General features: G+C 36.2%; 1 protein-coding gene across 8 annotated transcripts in view; it reads right to left on the reverse strand.

Moving 5' to 3' along the window:
• Positions 1-17,292, reverse strand: part of LOC125233399 (G protein-activated inward rectifier potassium channel 3-like) — a 54,093-nt gene that overhangs the window by 2,879 nt on the left and 33,922 nt on the right. For 2 of the 8 annotated variants that reach the window (XM_048139406.1, XM_048139404.1), the window contains exons 2-3: positions 12,035-12,339; positions 10,514-11,571 (exon numbers count right to left, since the gene is read on the reverse strand). In XM_048139406.1, the coding sequence (XP_047995363.1) occupies positions 10,514-11,571; positions 12,035-12,210 (1,234 nt within the window). In that variant the 5' untranslated portion in view covers positions 12,211-12,339. Of the gene's footprint in view, positions 1-4,741; positions 4,864-10,513; positions 11,572-12,034; positions 12,340-17,292 lie in introns of those variants that run through there. The other 6 variants (XM_048139410.1, XM_048139409.1, XM_048139405.1 and 3 more) reach the window with 6 other exon arrangements.

A 17,292-nucleotide genomic window follows, 5' to 3' on the forward strand; every position in this document is an offset into this window, starting at 1 on the left:
AGGTTAATTCTGTTTAGTAGGTACTTTTCATGCCTGTATAGAGTATAGATAAAACTAGGTAACACAGGGTTTTGTAGTGCATTTACGTTTCTGAATTATGTGCGTTTAAACGCTTCAGGGATACTAAATACAGTTTGAGATTACCAAGTCAATTTAAAGTAGGTACGAGTAAGTGCGTTTTCACATTATCCGATCCTGATATCGGATTTGTGAAGGATTTCAAAGGCAAAAATCAAAGATGGAGGCTTAAATGTATGGGATATCGGTCCTACATCCGATATCGGATCGGATAATGTGAAAACGCACTAAGGTTTTCTCCAAACCTAAAAATCGTCGTCGCTGAACGCATGCGTACGCATCATGTTTCATTCTAACGAGAATAAGTAAGGGAGAGTTCTGTTGTAAGTCCATACATCAGTAAATGTATAGGCACAGTTAAGTGACATCTAGCGACAATCACGCGTCAACTAGCGTAAATTATCAGTACTGCTACTTGTCAATAGATGTCGCGACGAACGAAGAGTCTAATGCTCACCAATTTTTAGCTAATATGACAATAGTATTAATCAGTATTCTGTTTTCAATTCCTTCTGCTTGTAATATAAGTTGTAAACTGTTCTAATATTAAATATTTGGCCGACGAGACACTGTCGCCACTTAGTATCGAGTAGTGGTACTGATAATTGTCGCTAGATGTCACTTAAGTTTGCCTATACAAATAACCCGCATTTACTGATGTATACATATGGAGTTACAACAGAACTCTTCCCTTATTATACTTATTCCTCTATGGTGAAAGCCGATTCCGCGTCGATAGGTTTGGCCAGACCTTATGAGGCAGAGTAGACATACAGACAGAGAGTATGGTTATATCCCAAAAGCGTCATATTTTATGATAGTGAAGCAAATAAGTACAAAGAACTTACCAGCAAAGATGAGAGACGGCACAAACACAAACACAACATACAATATTCTCCTGAAGACAGTTTGAGTGTTTTTACATTATCCGATCCGATATCGAATGTAAGAACAATATCCTATATTTAAGTTGCCATATATGATACTATCTTTTGGCCGCGGCTTCGCTCACGTTAGAAAGAGACAAAAGTAGCATATGTCACTCTCTATGCCTTCAACTATCTCCACTTAAAAAATCACGTCAATTCATCGCTCCGTTTTGCCGTGAAAGACGACGGACAAACCAACAGACACACACACATTCCCATTTATAATATTAAGTATGGATTTGCCTTTGACTTGACATCCTTCCTACGTACGATATCGGATCGGATAATTTGAAATCGTTCTAAGGTAACCTAACCACATTTTTAACTTTTGAAGTTTTCTCCATAGTTAATTCATAGCACATTACACCGTGTCCAATAAGTCCGAATACTCACATTTTACCTCAGTTCTAAAGATATAGGGATCACAGGCCATCAAATTCTTATTTAAACTAAAGAGTATATTCCTCTTAATAAAATACAAGCACAAATTACATGAAATTTCCGAAGTGTCTAAGAAAAACAAAGAGGTAGTGCCAACCAAATACTTGCTCGGCACGCAGGTGACGAGTTATTTTTTATAAGGAGAATCTGTATGTGATAAAACAGACGCCACGTGTCCAAAATAAACTATTATGGGTACCGAGGATAGATAACGTTCCGGGCAACTAGAAAAATGTGCCTAGGTTCCAGAGCTCACCATCGGCCCAGGTGTGGGATGCAGTATGTAAGCGAGGTAAACTACCTTCAGTACTTACAGATAAAAGCGTTAAAATCAACGTTTTTTTCTTTAAAACCAAGGTTTTGGAGAAAAAAATGCCTTAAAGTTAAAAAGGATGCTTGGGAATGAGTATCATGTGTCCCAACAAGACGCACCTCCAGCACATTCGGCAAATGGTATTCTAGCGTAGTTTCAGACTAATTTGGCAGTTTTTTATCCGAAACATGAGTGGCCACCCAGGCCTCCAGGTTTAGGCGTATTAGACTATTTTGTATGGTCATACATGCTTTGAAGACTAAATTTTTATAAAATCATAAACCTAGATCATTTCAAAAAGGTTATTGAGAGTATTTGGGATGAAATGTGAAGAAAACGGTGCGTGCCGCGTGTGATCCGTTTGAGAAGCGTTTGAGGCTGGTAAACAAGTTAAAGCTGGAGTTATTCCAAAACATTTGTTGTGAATATAGTAAATAAGAGTGCCATTCATAAAATATAATAATAATGTAGTAACTATTTGTTCATTTTGTTTTATTGGCTATTTGTGCTGTATTCAAACTTATTGGACACGGTGTATATGCCAAGATTAATCCGAAAATATCTGAATCTACCTAATTACTTAATAGCTTAAATATAATATAGGCAGGTATCATAATTTGTAAGTATGGTATTATCTTTTAATTGTACGTATAGTATGATAAATACCTAGATTATTTAAATTAGCAGTAGGTATTCAAATACGGACGGATTATACGACTTCATCTTAGATTCTTACTAGATGAGCTTTTTATGTTACCTACTTTATTAAATATTTTCAGGGTACAGTGAGCTGCGAATTTGCATGAAGAAATTATGAATTAAGACGATACGGTAGGGGTCAATTCTAAATACAAACGCTCTCGACTATTTCCTCCCTGGTTTTTGAAGATAGAGCAATGATTTTTTCAACACAGATTGTTATTATTTTTATCTGTGTCGGACCATTTTGATTTTTTTGATATTCTGCTTTTTAAAGACTCTAGAGCCAATCAAAAATTTCCAAAAACGGACTTTTTCATTGTAGCGCAAAAAAGGGTGTGATACTCAAGATTGGTAACAATTAACCAAAAAATCTAAACGGTCCGACATAGATTATTTCATTGTTATTCAGATTCCCAAATTTCGTTCCGATTGATTAAGTTTTGAAGGAGGAAAGAGTCGAGAGCGGAACCTCGACTTTAAAGATTTTTTTGAAATATCTTTTGACTGAGTTGTTTTTAATGGACAATATTTTTTCGATAAATCTAGTTAATAACACTTGTATATTTAACTAAAATTCCCAAGTTGAAAGGGGGGCTCCTTTCCATTTTAGCATTTTCGCTACCGTATCCTCTTATGCACGTTTGCGGCTCATTGTACGTATAATGCGTAAATTTTTTATTTATGCCCACTTGCACCAACCACTTAACTCAGGATTAGTGGCCTGTCATCTGTCAAATTTCATATAAAATGGTGGGTTACCTCGGGTTAACCCTCCATTTTCGTTGGTGCAAGTGGCCCTTATTATCATAGATTGAATTCTTTAGTGTCGTACCTAACTTAAGTGCGTTTTCACATTATCCGATCCGATATCGGATAACAGACCGATAATCCATACATTACAGGCGCCATCTTGGATTTTTTCTATTGACATCCTTCCGACATCCGATATCGGATCGGATAATGTGAAAACGGAAGTGGGTCAAGCAAAACAAAAGAGGCAGAAACAAATAAAACACACACAAAAACGTTACAACATACATTTCGAATGTTCAATCTCATCTATTTACATAAAATATCTTCATAAGTAGGCAGGCACATATTATCACTACATATACAGACATCTGCACAAAACTATGATGATATGCTTGAACTACACATACACGAATTAACTTAAATTAAATAATTGCACAAACTTAAATGTTTTCAATATTTTTGTCGAAATCCAGTCAGTTCCTACTTTGTCGCTTACTACGGTGCAATGCAATTGACAGCAATCTACATATCATTGCCGCGTTTGTTCAATACGCACCAACTAACTATGGAGCAAACGCGGCAATGGTATGTAAATTGCTGGCAATTGTGTTGCCCGTGTAAGAGCACCGTAAGGATTTACTCTTCATAATGGCAAGTGACAAATTAGGAGCTTTTGCTTGGAAACAATACATTTTATTCTTACAACTTAAACAAGTAAATGGAATGTTTTTGATCCGGGCCGATCTTTGAGTCTCACGCGTTCTAATTCAGAAAATTGTCACTGAAAATAATAAGCAAGTCACCGTTTTCAACCGGTATTTTAGTGACAAAATCCCGTATGCAAGATTCAAAAATCGCCCTCCTAGTTGGAGAATATTTGAGATTCATTTTTTATTAGGTATATTATTTTAAAACTAAACTTGACTAGGAGATTGTTACGGAATATCATTGCATTGGAATATAAAATAAATACTCTTGTTTGACTGTTTTTCAGATATCATGTCCTTGTAACAGATGCAATTAGTTTTAATTTATTTTTATTGATAACAATCTGTCGTTTTTCGATTCTGCAACAAAATAATCGGTCCACCATTTAACTAAGATTTTTGGTAAAGTTACCAAACTGCTACAAACTGATGTGACGTAAGTAAAAATGTCTTAAGGGTGAAATCACATCTGTCAGCATTTTATAATGCGAAATCACTATTTAGTATGTAAATGCGTACCTAGTACCTACGCATTTTTCAGCTTTCCGTCAAAATGGTTTAAAGCCATGTCAATGTAACATATAAATTAATAAAACTGTAGTGCGAGAACTCGGCTACTTAGTAACTTTCTAGTACCAAGAATTAGAGATAGGTAAATAGTAGACAAAAAAAAACAACAATCAAATACTGCAGCCCCTGTTTTGGAGCACAATGCTGAGCTTGATCATTTTTGCTGACACACATAGTCTGTTTATTTTTTTATTGTTGGTTCTTACTGTTATGTTGGTATGTGTGTGCAAATAAAATATTTTTCTTTCTTTCTTTCAACACACTAGTGTCAGATTAGTTTAAAGAGTGACAGTGTAATCTCCATCTTTGTGTTCAGCTTTGGGTTCAGTCGGTCGCTCGGGGATCTTCAGGACTAGGGGTTCCGCGTTTTCTGTGTGGCACCACAAACACAAACATATAAGACGGATACATAACATACAATAGCAAAATAATATAATTATATAAATAAAACAATGGCCATAAATACACAAGAATCACAAAATAAAATGAAATATTGACTACAAATAAAACCATCACCAATTTTTTATTCACCTTTACGTAAAATATGAACAAGATGGAAACAGAGGAATGGAAAACCGAAAACGTCTTTTTAAATTGGCTGGTCGGGACTATTTTTTTAATTTTGAAGATAAATTTCTTCTGTAGTCTTGTAACCTTACGTACCCATTTTATAGACTAAGAAAGTAAACTAGGTAAGACTTTTTTTGTCATAACAAAAGCTACATTAATAAAAACAAAATATTGATGTACATGTACATGTAGTCAGGATCTAAGAGTATTCAACCCAGATACATACATATAACACATACATATTTAGTGGTTTGAAGTTACTGAAACTAAATAAAATTAATCCCTTATAAAAAAGGAAAAGTTTGTCACCAATAGGCAATATGGGCATGTTAGTTAAACTGGCATTACGCTACATACAAGCAAGATTGAAGCGGTTGCACTTCTTAGTTACTTAGTAGTGCACTGCGGGTAAACGAACAACAGGAAAATAAAAGATAAGAAAAAGCAGAGGTCGATTAACGCAACACCTTCTGACCTATTCGAGATATTAGTTTATTTGCTTTACTATCGCAGAAAATAAGATATCTGCAAAACAAACTAGACAATAACAATGACTGGAAAAATACGTAGAAAGTATTTTGCAAATTCTGAGACATAGACCTAGAAGATAATAATGTCGTAGAAGGATGATTCCTCAAATGGCATACACCTTATATATGTTGTACAGACATCGTAACTTTTCCAGCAATTTCGGTGCACGGTAGAAAGAAATTCATACGTGTTTTCTAGGTAGGTAATCAATTAAAGCTCATTTTACTGTTATAAATCCTAATTAACTGTTGCAGCTGGTTCGGACATATATAGGTATTTCTTTAACGCGCCAATGCTGCACCAAAATTGCTGGAAAAGTTACGATGTCTGCAGTTATGTATTATATTTTATTATATATTAAAAATATATGTATAATATGTTTTATAGATTGATAAATATCCCTAGGAGATATCACGTCATGTCAGCTATAGATAAAGTCGAGATACGTTCCTATTGCAGATCAATAACCTTACACGTGGCCCGATATCTAATTCTAAATTATGACAGGATCATAATTAAATATATTATCCTCCTATTTTGCAACAATTTTGTGTCTTAGAGGATTAAACTTAAACTCATTTTACCCATTTATATTGACCGGGATATAGACCGTGATTACCTTAAGGTAGATCGCGCGCTGTCTAGACGCAACTTTGACATTCACCCGCCTTTGTCAGTTTTCCGTGATCATGATGCATGCAACTGCGTCGAAATATCGGGAGCTCGACAAAAATCAAAAAGGTAATCCCGGTCTATATCCCGGTCAATATAAGTCTAATGAAAATAACCGTGAATCATTCAAAACTCTTAATTTTACCCAATCGAAAAAATATCATAGAGCAAGTTGTCAGGCAGACACCTGCCTAGATTAAAACAAAAATTTCATTTTAAATTGAGTATTGAAAACTTACAACAAAGACCGAAAAACTGCTGGAAATGCAAAATGCAAATTTATCATTACACCCTAATCTCCTTTGAATATACTATTTGTATATGCCAGAGCATGAAAAAAGAAAGAACATTACAGCAATTAGCCAGCAATCAAATCTAAGTGTGGCAGTTAGTTTTGTTTAAAACTTGGAATAGTGGCTGTTAAGAGTAAGCGGTGCTAAATTGACTTTTATTGGAGTCAATATTCTTAAACGCCGTCGGAATCTGGACACTTCCTGGCGCAGAAAGGGGGATCCTTTGTCTATACGTCAAAATAAATTGGCAAAATGGCATCGTCAAGTCCCCTTGCCAAAATCAAAATTAATAGCGACTTTTATAAATTTATTGCCATACGAATCTAGTAAGGTCGTAGGACGGTGTTAGATTTTAAGAAACGTGTCGACGACATTAAAAAAATACTTTTGACCATTTCAGTTACAGTTTAGCTGCAGATTGCTTGGGATCGATTTTTGAATTTCGAACGCACGAATTCGCCGTTCGAAAGTCTGTGGAAAACGACGTAATGCTATTTTTGAAAAGAGACGGCTAGTAATTTTAAACTAGTGGTAATGACCACTCGTTTTCGATTCTGCTAGTAGAATTTAAATCGCTAGTAGTGGAGATATTATTGAACGAATTCCACGAAATCGAATGGCCGAGATTCAAAAATCGGCCCCCTGGTCTAAGAAATATTGAAGTTACCATTAAGTATATCATCATTAGGTATTTATCGACTCAGAAATTATGAAAAACAATATAAATTTTAAGGGCTTGATTTCTACAGACTTTAGTAAATGTTATCGTGATACGTCATTTTAAATTCACGTAAATGAATCACGTGAAAATGACGACCCTGTGCATACAGGTCCTAATTATGTACAACGAACCACTGAAGTGATTTAAATAAATTACGTCCTACCAGTTAGCATCTTATTTACACCTTATAACAAGGAACTAGGAACATCAGTTGCGTACTTCAGAGTACGCATAATGAACTTCAGATCAAAATTTACTATAAAAACCGCATTTTTAGCAAGAGCCCAGAGCCGCCAGATTTTCCTAATTTTCCCAAGGATGAACCTTACTGTAGATTTTGTATAGATTAGCAATTTCGGCTCGACGGCCATTTTTTGCTAAAAGCTTTTTTTAACCCTTAAATGCATGGTGATGTATATATGCATCATATATTTGATGGCCCGTGGCTCGATATGTAGCTATCCAAAATCACATTTATTGCTTAATTATTATTCATTAATTATTATTCATTAATTATTATTATTTAATGGACAATTAAATAAATTAAATAATATAATGATTTACTATTTATTATTTAAGGATTACGATGAAATGGCGGAAAAGTGTGAAAAACAGGACGATGGCGATTTTTAGTATGTGATTTAGGCTGTTTTTTTCGAAGTTAGTAATTAGTTTATGTTTAAACATTTTATCATAAAGGTTTCACAAATAGTGTATCTTTTAGTAGTATTTTTTTTTTAAATAAAACTTACCAATTACGATATATTTGTATAAATATGATTTGGCCTATTTAACTTCTAACACTGATTTAATAGGTATAAAAATCGATCATAAATATTTTTTTTATTATTTTTCCCAGAGTCAGAAAACCATTGTCTATCACATATATGAATATCTCGTTAAAAGAAAAATTCATGCATTTAAGGGTTAAACTAACTTTCCTTGCGGCTCTCGGCTCTTAGTCTATTTGATCATCAAGATACTTAAATCTTTCATAGTGACATTGTGCTCAAACAAAATAAAGTAAATAGTTTACTGATTATAACAGCTGATAATAAATCAAATCAGTGAAGTGTAGATAATGTAGTACTAAGACAACAATGAACAAATCAAGATGCCATATGCGATGCTGAATACAGTAGGTACATTGTGACTTGCACGTGAATATATTGTGGCCACGTCAGCAAATTTTAATTGATCCTATTTTGTTACATTTAGTAATATAAGTCACGTAATATATATACAGGTTAATTGTCATAATTAAGTATAGATACTAAGAACCTTAATAACGAATAAAACTTAATAAAATTTCAATTCATCAACAAAATCTTGGTAACAAAATAGGAATTAATAAAAACAAATTTAACTTTTTCCTTAATTTTTGTACAAACTTTTCGAGAACTGCTGATGTAATGAATAATAAGCGTACTTCAGTGCTTTGAATAGGAATTATGAACATATTTGTACTACTTAAATTAAAACATATAACGTCAACAAACAAGTTTAAAAGACGCATTTATCCCAGACGTAAATATCCCGGTTGACAGGTGGTTAACATTAGGTTTAGGTACGGATTAATAATTAATTAATGATTTAAAATACGCATAAATGCAGCGAATTTCTATTAATTTTGGCACAAATAATTTATAACTGACGTTTCTTTAGTATGATAAGTATAATAACTTATTAATATACGTAGGTACAGTTACAGGTATATTTTATTCAGATCTAAATTTATTAAACTAAGTACCTAATGGGCATTTTCGTGAGAACAATCACCGAAATTTTTTTCTAAAGGTAAATTTTATGTTTTTCCTACTTCACGAGCCTTTCCATCTAGGCCAAAAAACAAGAGACAAAAAAGTGGTCCCAAAATTTTCTATTATTTTGCGTACTTTCCACTTTGTAACCGCTGTCCAAAGTGTTTGAAAATGGTAACGAAGTGGAAAAATTAAATTTGAGACGCTTTTTTTTACCTAGTAGGATCGAAAGGGCTCGTGATTCTGAGTAGGAAAAACATTAAATTTACCTATTTTACAAAAAATAGTTTTTGAATCTTTTTTCGCGAAAATGCCCGAATATAAGTATAAATTCAGAAAAACGCCGGCGATGCCGATAATTTAGTATTATTTTGGCGCCTTAATAAGAAGTTTATGGTCAGATTGTTCAGCTTAAACATTTACAGGAAAATGTTAAAAGAAACTCTAATTAGAAACTCGTTTAAGAGAACATTACCTATTTATAGTATACATGTGTGGGCCTTACATAATTATTACAGCATATGATAAGAACAAAGTATTTAGACCCTTCACCAGCTGACCCCAACAAATGAAGTCCTGATAACATCAGACATGCCACCTCCTATTTTAGTAACGTGAAGTGTGCCAGCAGTGACGGTGAAATGCGTGAAGTTATCTTGATTAGGTACTCAGCTATAACAAGATTGGGTTTATGGAAAAGAACATAGATAAAGACGGTCAACCAAATCTTGACCAAATAGGGCTCACCGGCTAATTGTCTTCATGAAATGCGCGCCTTCTTAAAGCTTAAGACGTTACAGGAGCTAAAATGCTAAAATGGAAAGGAGCCCCCCTTTCAATTTGAGAATTTTAGTTAAATAAACGATTTATAGAAAAAACCGACCATTCAGAACAATTAAAAGATATTGCGAAAAAATCTTTAAAATCGAGGTTCCGCTCTCGATTATTACCTCCTTCAAAACTTAATCAATCGTAACGAAATTTGAGAATCTGAATAACGATGAAATAATCTGTCTCGGACCATTTAGTTTTTTAAGCTATGTGTTTTGAATACCACACCTTTTTGTGTGCCATAATCATTAAGGCCGTTTTTAGAAATTTTTGACGGGCTCTTAGCGTCTTTAAAAATAAGAATATCAAAAAAATCAAAACGGCTCGACACAGATAAAAATAATAATGATCGGTGTTAAAAAAATCAGTGCTCTATCCTCAAAAACCAGGGAGGAAATAGACGAGAGCGTTTGTATGGAGAATTGAGCCCTCCTGTATCGTCTTAACGTTGGCGGAATCATTGACGAAACTTATTGAAAATGTAGGGTTTAACTCCCATAGAAAAATTGAAATTCAAACCTTTTTAGTGCCAAAATTTGGTTGTGCGTCTATAGAATACATGTTAAAGCTTTTGTTGATTAGTTTGTCGCATGTAAAGCCAGCTACCGACACCGCGAGATTTCACTTGGAAAATGAACTCACCGATAGATCGGCGATCAGTCTGGCTGCCGTAGAACTCGTCCAGCTCCTTGGCGGAGCACAGCGGGGTGTCCACCTGCGTCGTCTCCTCGAACTTGGAGTAGTCCACCTCGTAGCCCTGCCGCTCGCGGTTGTACGTCACCAGTGGAGCGAACCGGTGCCCCCACATAATCTCACTCGTCGTGTAGCTGGAGCGGGCTTGAGTCGTCTGCCCCGTCGATTCAATCGTACCTTCTAAAATAACTACTATTTCGAATCTTTCCTGCAACACGTCCGCTGCAGACACACCGTAAAACGGACTCTCAGCGTTTATTCTGTGAACCATCGTGATAGGCCAGATAAAGAAGAGATTACTGTCGCATCCGTCCGCGTTCAATTCCAATTCCGTTTGATAGTGAGACAACACTTCACCCTCCTTAGTCGTTCTTGAGCGAATAAGTTGCGCTCTCACACTTGCACCGATAATGTGTGACTTCCTGAGATCACCCACTCTGAACATTAAGCATAATTCACCATCTCTCTGACACACGACCGCGTATTTCGAGAACAGAAGAGTCTGCGTCCTGTGCTTCGGTCGCGTCATTTTAGCAAACACGATACCGACCATGAAAGCTTGGATCATAACACCGACGATACTTTGAAGGCACATAATAAATATCGCTTCCGGGCACTCTTCGGTGGTCGTACGAGAACCGTAGCCAATAGTATGTTGTGTTTCAATACTGAATAGGAAGCACGAAGTGAAATCATAAATGTTGAACACACACGGTTTCCAGTCAGAGCTTTCTTGGTTAGGCGGGAGGTGGTTTTCTTCTAAGTCTCCGTGTGTGAATGCAATTAGCCACCAGATCAACGCGAATCCGAGCCAGGAGAGGATGAAGGATAGTGTGAAGACGAGTAAGGTCCATCGCCACTGCGCGTCAACTAAGGTGGTGAACATATCTTGCAGGAATCGCAGTCGCCGCTGCGAGATCTTCGACTTGAGGATGTTGCACTCTCCATTTTTGAGAATGGCGCGCCGCCTCGTCCTCCGCGTGGCTCCGTGACGGTGTGACCGGCTCCTGTAAAGAACAAACGGCTCGTTACAACTATTCGCATGAATGGCTTCTCGTTATGATCTATGCGTTTGTAAATGAGATACCTAGTTCACGCTTGCATCGTCAGTACGGTGGCGACCTTCGTCAATGTTAATGTCGATAATGTGTACTAGTTAAACTTAGAGAATATCTTATGTTAATTATCCTATAGTATAAAACGAGCATTGTGCGTAATGTTTTCGATGAATAATGTTGTAAACACAAGCGATAACGAAGGGGGAAAGTCTCTTGGGAAAATAATTCGCTCCATGTTAAAGTACAATGACATACAAAACACCCCAAAATTTTATCGGAGACCAAATTTGGTGCTACACATGTATATATGGAGCCCTTTCATTAGAGCCAAGCTGAGCTCGGTCGCCCAAACATAAAAATAAACATGAAACACATAGGGGAAGCGAGACGAAAAACAAAAGCGGAACAGTACGTTGGACTCGGCGACGGCACAGGGTTGCGTGTATCGACGAACCTCTTGCCGCCCGTGGGGTAGTAGACGCCGGGGGACAGGCTCCCGTTGGCGGGGACCGTCTTGACTTTGAGCCATTCGTCAGGCAGGAGCTGCTGCTCCTCGCGGCAGGCGGGGACCTCGGGGTCGGCGTGCATGGCAGGGCAGGTGCGTGCGCCTCACTGGCGGGCGAGTGTCTGCTGCAGCCCCGAGCGAGCGCGCTCCTGGACCATCGCGCGATAATGCCGCCGTCACGACCGCCGCTCCGCACAACGACGCGCTAAACACTGTATAATTGTATCGCGATGCTTAATCAAAATTATCAGTAAACTACGGAAAATCATTTTCAGCGAGTGCCCGTGGTGACGTCGGGAGGGAGATACAGGGTGGCTATTCTGGGCGACTCGCCTAAATATTTGTTTCAGGTATTTATTGTGACTACTGACTATGTTTTTTTGACATAAGTACCTTAATTTATTAAGTTATAAAACTTACATGACAGAATTAAATGGGTCCCTATTGCACATAATATTTAATCCTTGTAAAATAGTGTTTAAATTATTAAAAAAAAACTGTAAATTGGTACAATTTATAGAAGTTAACAGATGTTAAGAAGGATCAACATGCAGTCCGACAAAAAAAAACACTACCACACACTACAGAGTTGCCACTTTTTAATTGCTATGCTTTTTTGCCAAGACACATCTAACAGATTTTTTTACTAGAAATATTTGGAATCATTTTTAATTCGCACTCTCTGATGTAAAATGAAGTATGATTATATTTCTAATTTAGGAATGTTTTTATTCAATCGTCATTAAATAGTAGGTAACCACATTTTTACTACGCGCCGTATTGTTTCAACAACAATGGAGTCATTTTATCTCTTCATATAAAAATCTATTTTAACGATATGGTTTTCCTGTTTTCCGTGTAATACATGATTAATCTGTTCTTGAGAGGAATTTCGGATCATATCTGTATTATACAAAATTGGAAAAAAAAATCTGTGTGGTGACGGGTTAAGAATTTCACCACCCCCTTTCTTCCCGTGGGTGTCGTAGAAGGCGACTATGGGATATGGGTTAAATTGTGGCGTAGACGAGAGGCTGGCAACCTGTCACTGCAATGTCACAGTTTCGTTTTCTTTCATCCCCTTATTTGCCAAGAGTGGCACTGAAGCTTTAGTAGTTTCATGTGTTCTGCCTACCCCTTTATGGGATACAGGCGTGATTGTATGATTGTATGTATGGAAAAAAAAAATATAAGATTTTCTTACACAGATTTATCGAGTCTCACTGTCAAGCTTAAAAAAAAGCTTGTGTTGTGGGACTTGAAGGTATTCAGACAACAATACAATACATGAAATATATAAAATAAATACGTATTTGCATAGAAAACACCCATAACGGGAAAAAATATCTGTGGACATCACAAAAATAAATGCCCTAGGTTGCCTGGATTCACTACTGCCCACTGGAGAATATCCTGCCTCCGCTATTTTGATTTTGCCACTCGTCATTGAGAGTTTGGTCTTGTTGTTCTTTGATTTAGGACATTTTATTTTCGTCAAAGGACACTTGACGGACACAAAAGATTAAGTTGTAAATAAGTAGTTTAAAACTTAGGCCTGTTTACCCACTTAGTGGTCTCGGATAAGATTGCTGCACTTTTATCGTCTATCTCATCAGACATGAGACATGAGTCATTGTTACAGGTAATTCTCGTAATAATTTTCATGAATGTCATGATGACAGACGATAAAAACGAGAGCGAATTATAAATAGTCAATGCTTTTTTTTTTACAAGCTTTTATTTCATTTGGGATGTAAGTATGTTCGGGTGAAATCTTGCGACTCAATTTTGGAGCTGAAATTTCGCACAAATAATGTAAATCACGTGACAATGCAATAGGTATTATGGTATCATGTAGCTGATCTGATGATAGAGCAGAAAGGTAGCCATAGGAGCTCTGTAATGAAATGTCGTATCGTATCCCCATCAAGTGAGGGGTTTTTAGAAACGTCTCGGAGAGCACTGTTGAAAGAAAGGTACAGGCGGCGATAAAAGCTTGTGCCAAAAATGAAATTTTTGCGAAAAAACTTGTTAGCTTCCAACGTACTCGTACACCAATCACTCTACAGCTTCACTGTCTGTATTGTTTTTTTTTTTTTTTCAATTTGTTGGGAGCCCCGACAAATCACGACCATCTTCAGGGCGATTTTTGAATCTCGCATACGGGATTTTGTCACTAGAATACCGGTTGAAAACGGTGACTTGCTTATTATTTTCAGTGACAATTTTCTGAATTCGAACGCGTGGGTCGCACTCAGAGGACACTCATATTATTTTTAAAAAGTCGCTACACCCTCTGTACACCAAGATGGCGGCAAACTTTTCATTAAATAGCCAATTTGACAAGTGCGAATTGGTCCGCTAATGCCCCCCTCTAATTTGTTACTCCTGATCATTTCGAAGGTCGATCTTCATTATACACTCACACGCCTACCACACACCCACTTTACGATCTTGTTATTGGTAACATTTTAATATTTTTGCAAACTATTTGTTATTCAGCACATTTGTACCTACTTTAGGTTCGTCGAATAGATTAGACCTAAGTTATATTGATGTGAGTATTTGATATAAATTCCAGCTTGAAATACCTCAACGCGTTCCTGAGAAACAGGGGCTTGGTCTTGGCCAACAGACAGACGACACAGGGACACAGGGACACAGGGACGGACGGACAACAAAGTTATCCTATAATCTCTATTTTTTTCCTTTCGAGGAACAGAACTTTAGAATGTACCCATGTTCCTTCAAACAAAAGTATTATCTTATTAAACTGACATAATCGACCCATATCACACCTAGAGCTAATATTTTGACGTATCTTAACATTATTTTCATTAAAATTTCAATCGCGCCGAAGCGTACTAACAAAACTGGCGCGTATTATATTGAGATTTTTGAAGTTTTAATGAGCTTTTTATTTTTGTATTTCTTCAAACAACGTCAGGTTATAGTATAACTATCACTTTTTAAATTGTTTAATTAATGTGTATTTTGCGTAGTTGCCAATATACATATATACCTATATATCACTCAAAGAAAAATAAAAGCCATTAATAATTTCGGCGATTGCAGGAATACTAATTTCATGTTTATTCAAATATGTATTTGAAATTTAAATAAGTTGTCAATAGGACAACTTATAAATTTTATTAGCCTTAATAGAAACCAAAGTTTTGTTTATTTGATTTTTAAAAGATATACAGGCTGTTTTGTGAAAACTACAGGGTGTTTAAAATGTATGGAATATGGGGAAGTTGCTACCTTTTCCGGCCACTAAAAATTCTGGTGTCTACGGATTTCGAAAATTAATACCGAAACACATTAAAGAATAACTATTTCTTAATTTAAATTAAAATAGATAACCCCTTAAGCACAGCCAAAATTAACTTTAGCCCAAAAAATGTTTTTACGTCAGAAAAGTAGTTAAGAACCTAACCTATCTGGGTGGCTAGCCGAATGGCACAATCGCTCACGAAACGCTCACGAACACGAAACGAAGCGCTAGTAGATATCTATCTCTATCGCGCTTGCGTATTGGCGCGACAGAGCCAGCGGCGTATCGCTTTCGTTTGGCGTCGGAGAAATGCCATTCGGCTACGGGGCCTGATATTTAAATTTGGCAAACGAGGCACCAGAAATCCTGTTTTCACGTTACGATTTTCATGTAGCGTTCTAAACACTTAGTGGCCCTTATTTTCTTTTGAGTAGTATAACTTATTTAATTCGACTGTTTATACGTACCTATTGAATTGTATGACTAAGTGGGTGTGGCGTTTAAAAAAAGAAAAGGTTAGATCATTTTCAGTACTATCAAGGGTATATTGAAACTTTCTTATGTATGTATTTATCAAGGTTAATGGAATATCTCGTATTAATTTTTAGGGTTCCGTAGTCAACTAGGAACCCTTATAGTTTCGCCATGTCTGTCTGTCCGTCCGTCCGTCCGTCCGTCCGTCCGTCCGTCCGTCCGTCCGTCCGTCCGTCCGCGGATAATCTCAGTAACCGTAAGCACTAGAAAGCTGAAATTTGGTACCAATATGTATATCAATCACGCCAACAAAGTGCAAAAATAAAAAATGGGAAAAAATGTTTTATTAGGGTACCCCCCCTACATGCAAAGTGGGGGCTGATATTTTTTTTCATTCCAACCCCAACGTGTGATATATTGTTGGATAGGTATTTAAAAATGAATAAGGGTTTACTCAAATCATTTTTTGATAATATTAATAGTTTCGGAAATAATCGCTCTTAAAGGAAAAAAGTGCGTCCCCCCCCCCTCTAACTTTTGAACCATATGTTTAAAAAATATGAAAAAAATCACCAAAGTAGAACTTTGTAAAGACTTTCTAGGAAAATTGTTTTGAACTTGATAGGTTCAGTAGTTTTTGAGAAAAATACGAAAAACTACGGAACCCTACACTGAGCGTGGCCCGACACGCTCTTGGCCGGTTTTTATTAAAATTAAAAAATAGGAAAGCACCACACGAAAGTTTCAATGGGATGGGACAGATATGAGATATTAGCCCTTGAAGAGAAAGCGTAGCATATCAGAATTTTCCCTTTATTTAGAAATAGTATAGGTACCCATACAATCTCATATCCAATATGTCTAAGTTCCGTCATTGGTGTTTCCGTTGTCTGTGCTTAATTCACACGAAACCTCGTATAAACAAATCTACTCACGACATTATTGTATATCGAGCAAATACGGCGACATTTCAGTCGTGATATTAAAATAAGCACCTCGGTGACACGATACTACGTAATGATTGAACAAATAAACAAGTAAGGTTGCAAATTATTTTGCTAATAAATAAGTATCGAAACTTGCTCGTAATAACTAAGGTAAAATTACTATAGAGGGTCAACAAAATCTTGGCACTAAGAAAGGCAGTAAATTCAAATTTTCTATGGGAATTAAACCTTCGCCCCTGCATTTTCAATCTATTTTTAACCGACTTCAAAAAAAGGAGGAGGTTCTCAATTCGACTGAATGTTTATTTTTTTTTAAGTGTTATGGCTAGGGTTGCAAATAGAAAAAACACAAATGTATTTTTTTTTCAGAATTACGAAAAAAACATGAAAAAAAACCGAGCACCATTGTTTTTTTTTAAATATGGTTTTTTTTTCAGATAACAAATAATTCAACAATAACGGTTTTT

The sequence above is a fragment of the Leguminivora glycinivorella genome, chromosome 14, assembly GCF_023078275.1.
Source record: "Leguminivora glycinivorella isolate SPB_JAAS2020 chromosome 14, LegGlyc_1.1, whole genome shotgun sequence".
NCBI lineage: Eukaryota > Metazoa > Arthropoda > Insecta > Lepidoptera > Tortricidae > Leguminivora > Leguminivora glycinivorella.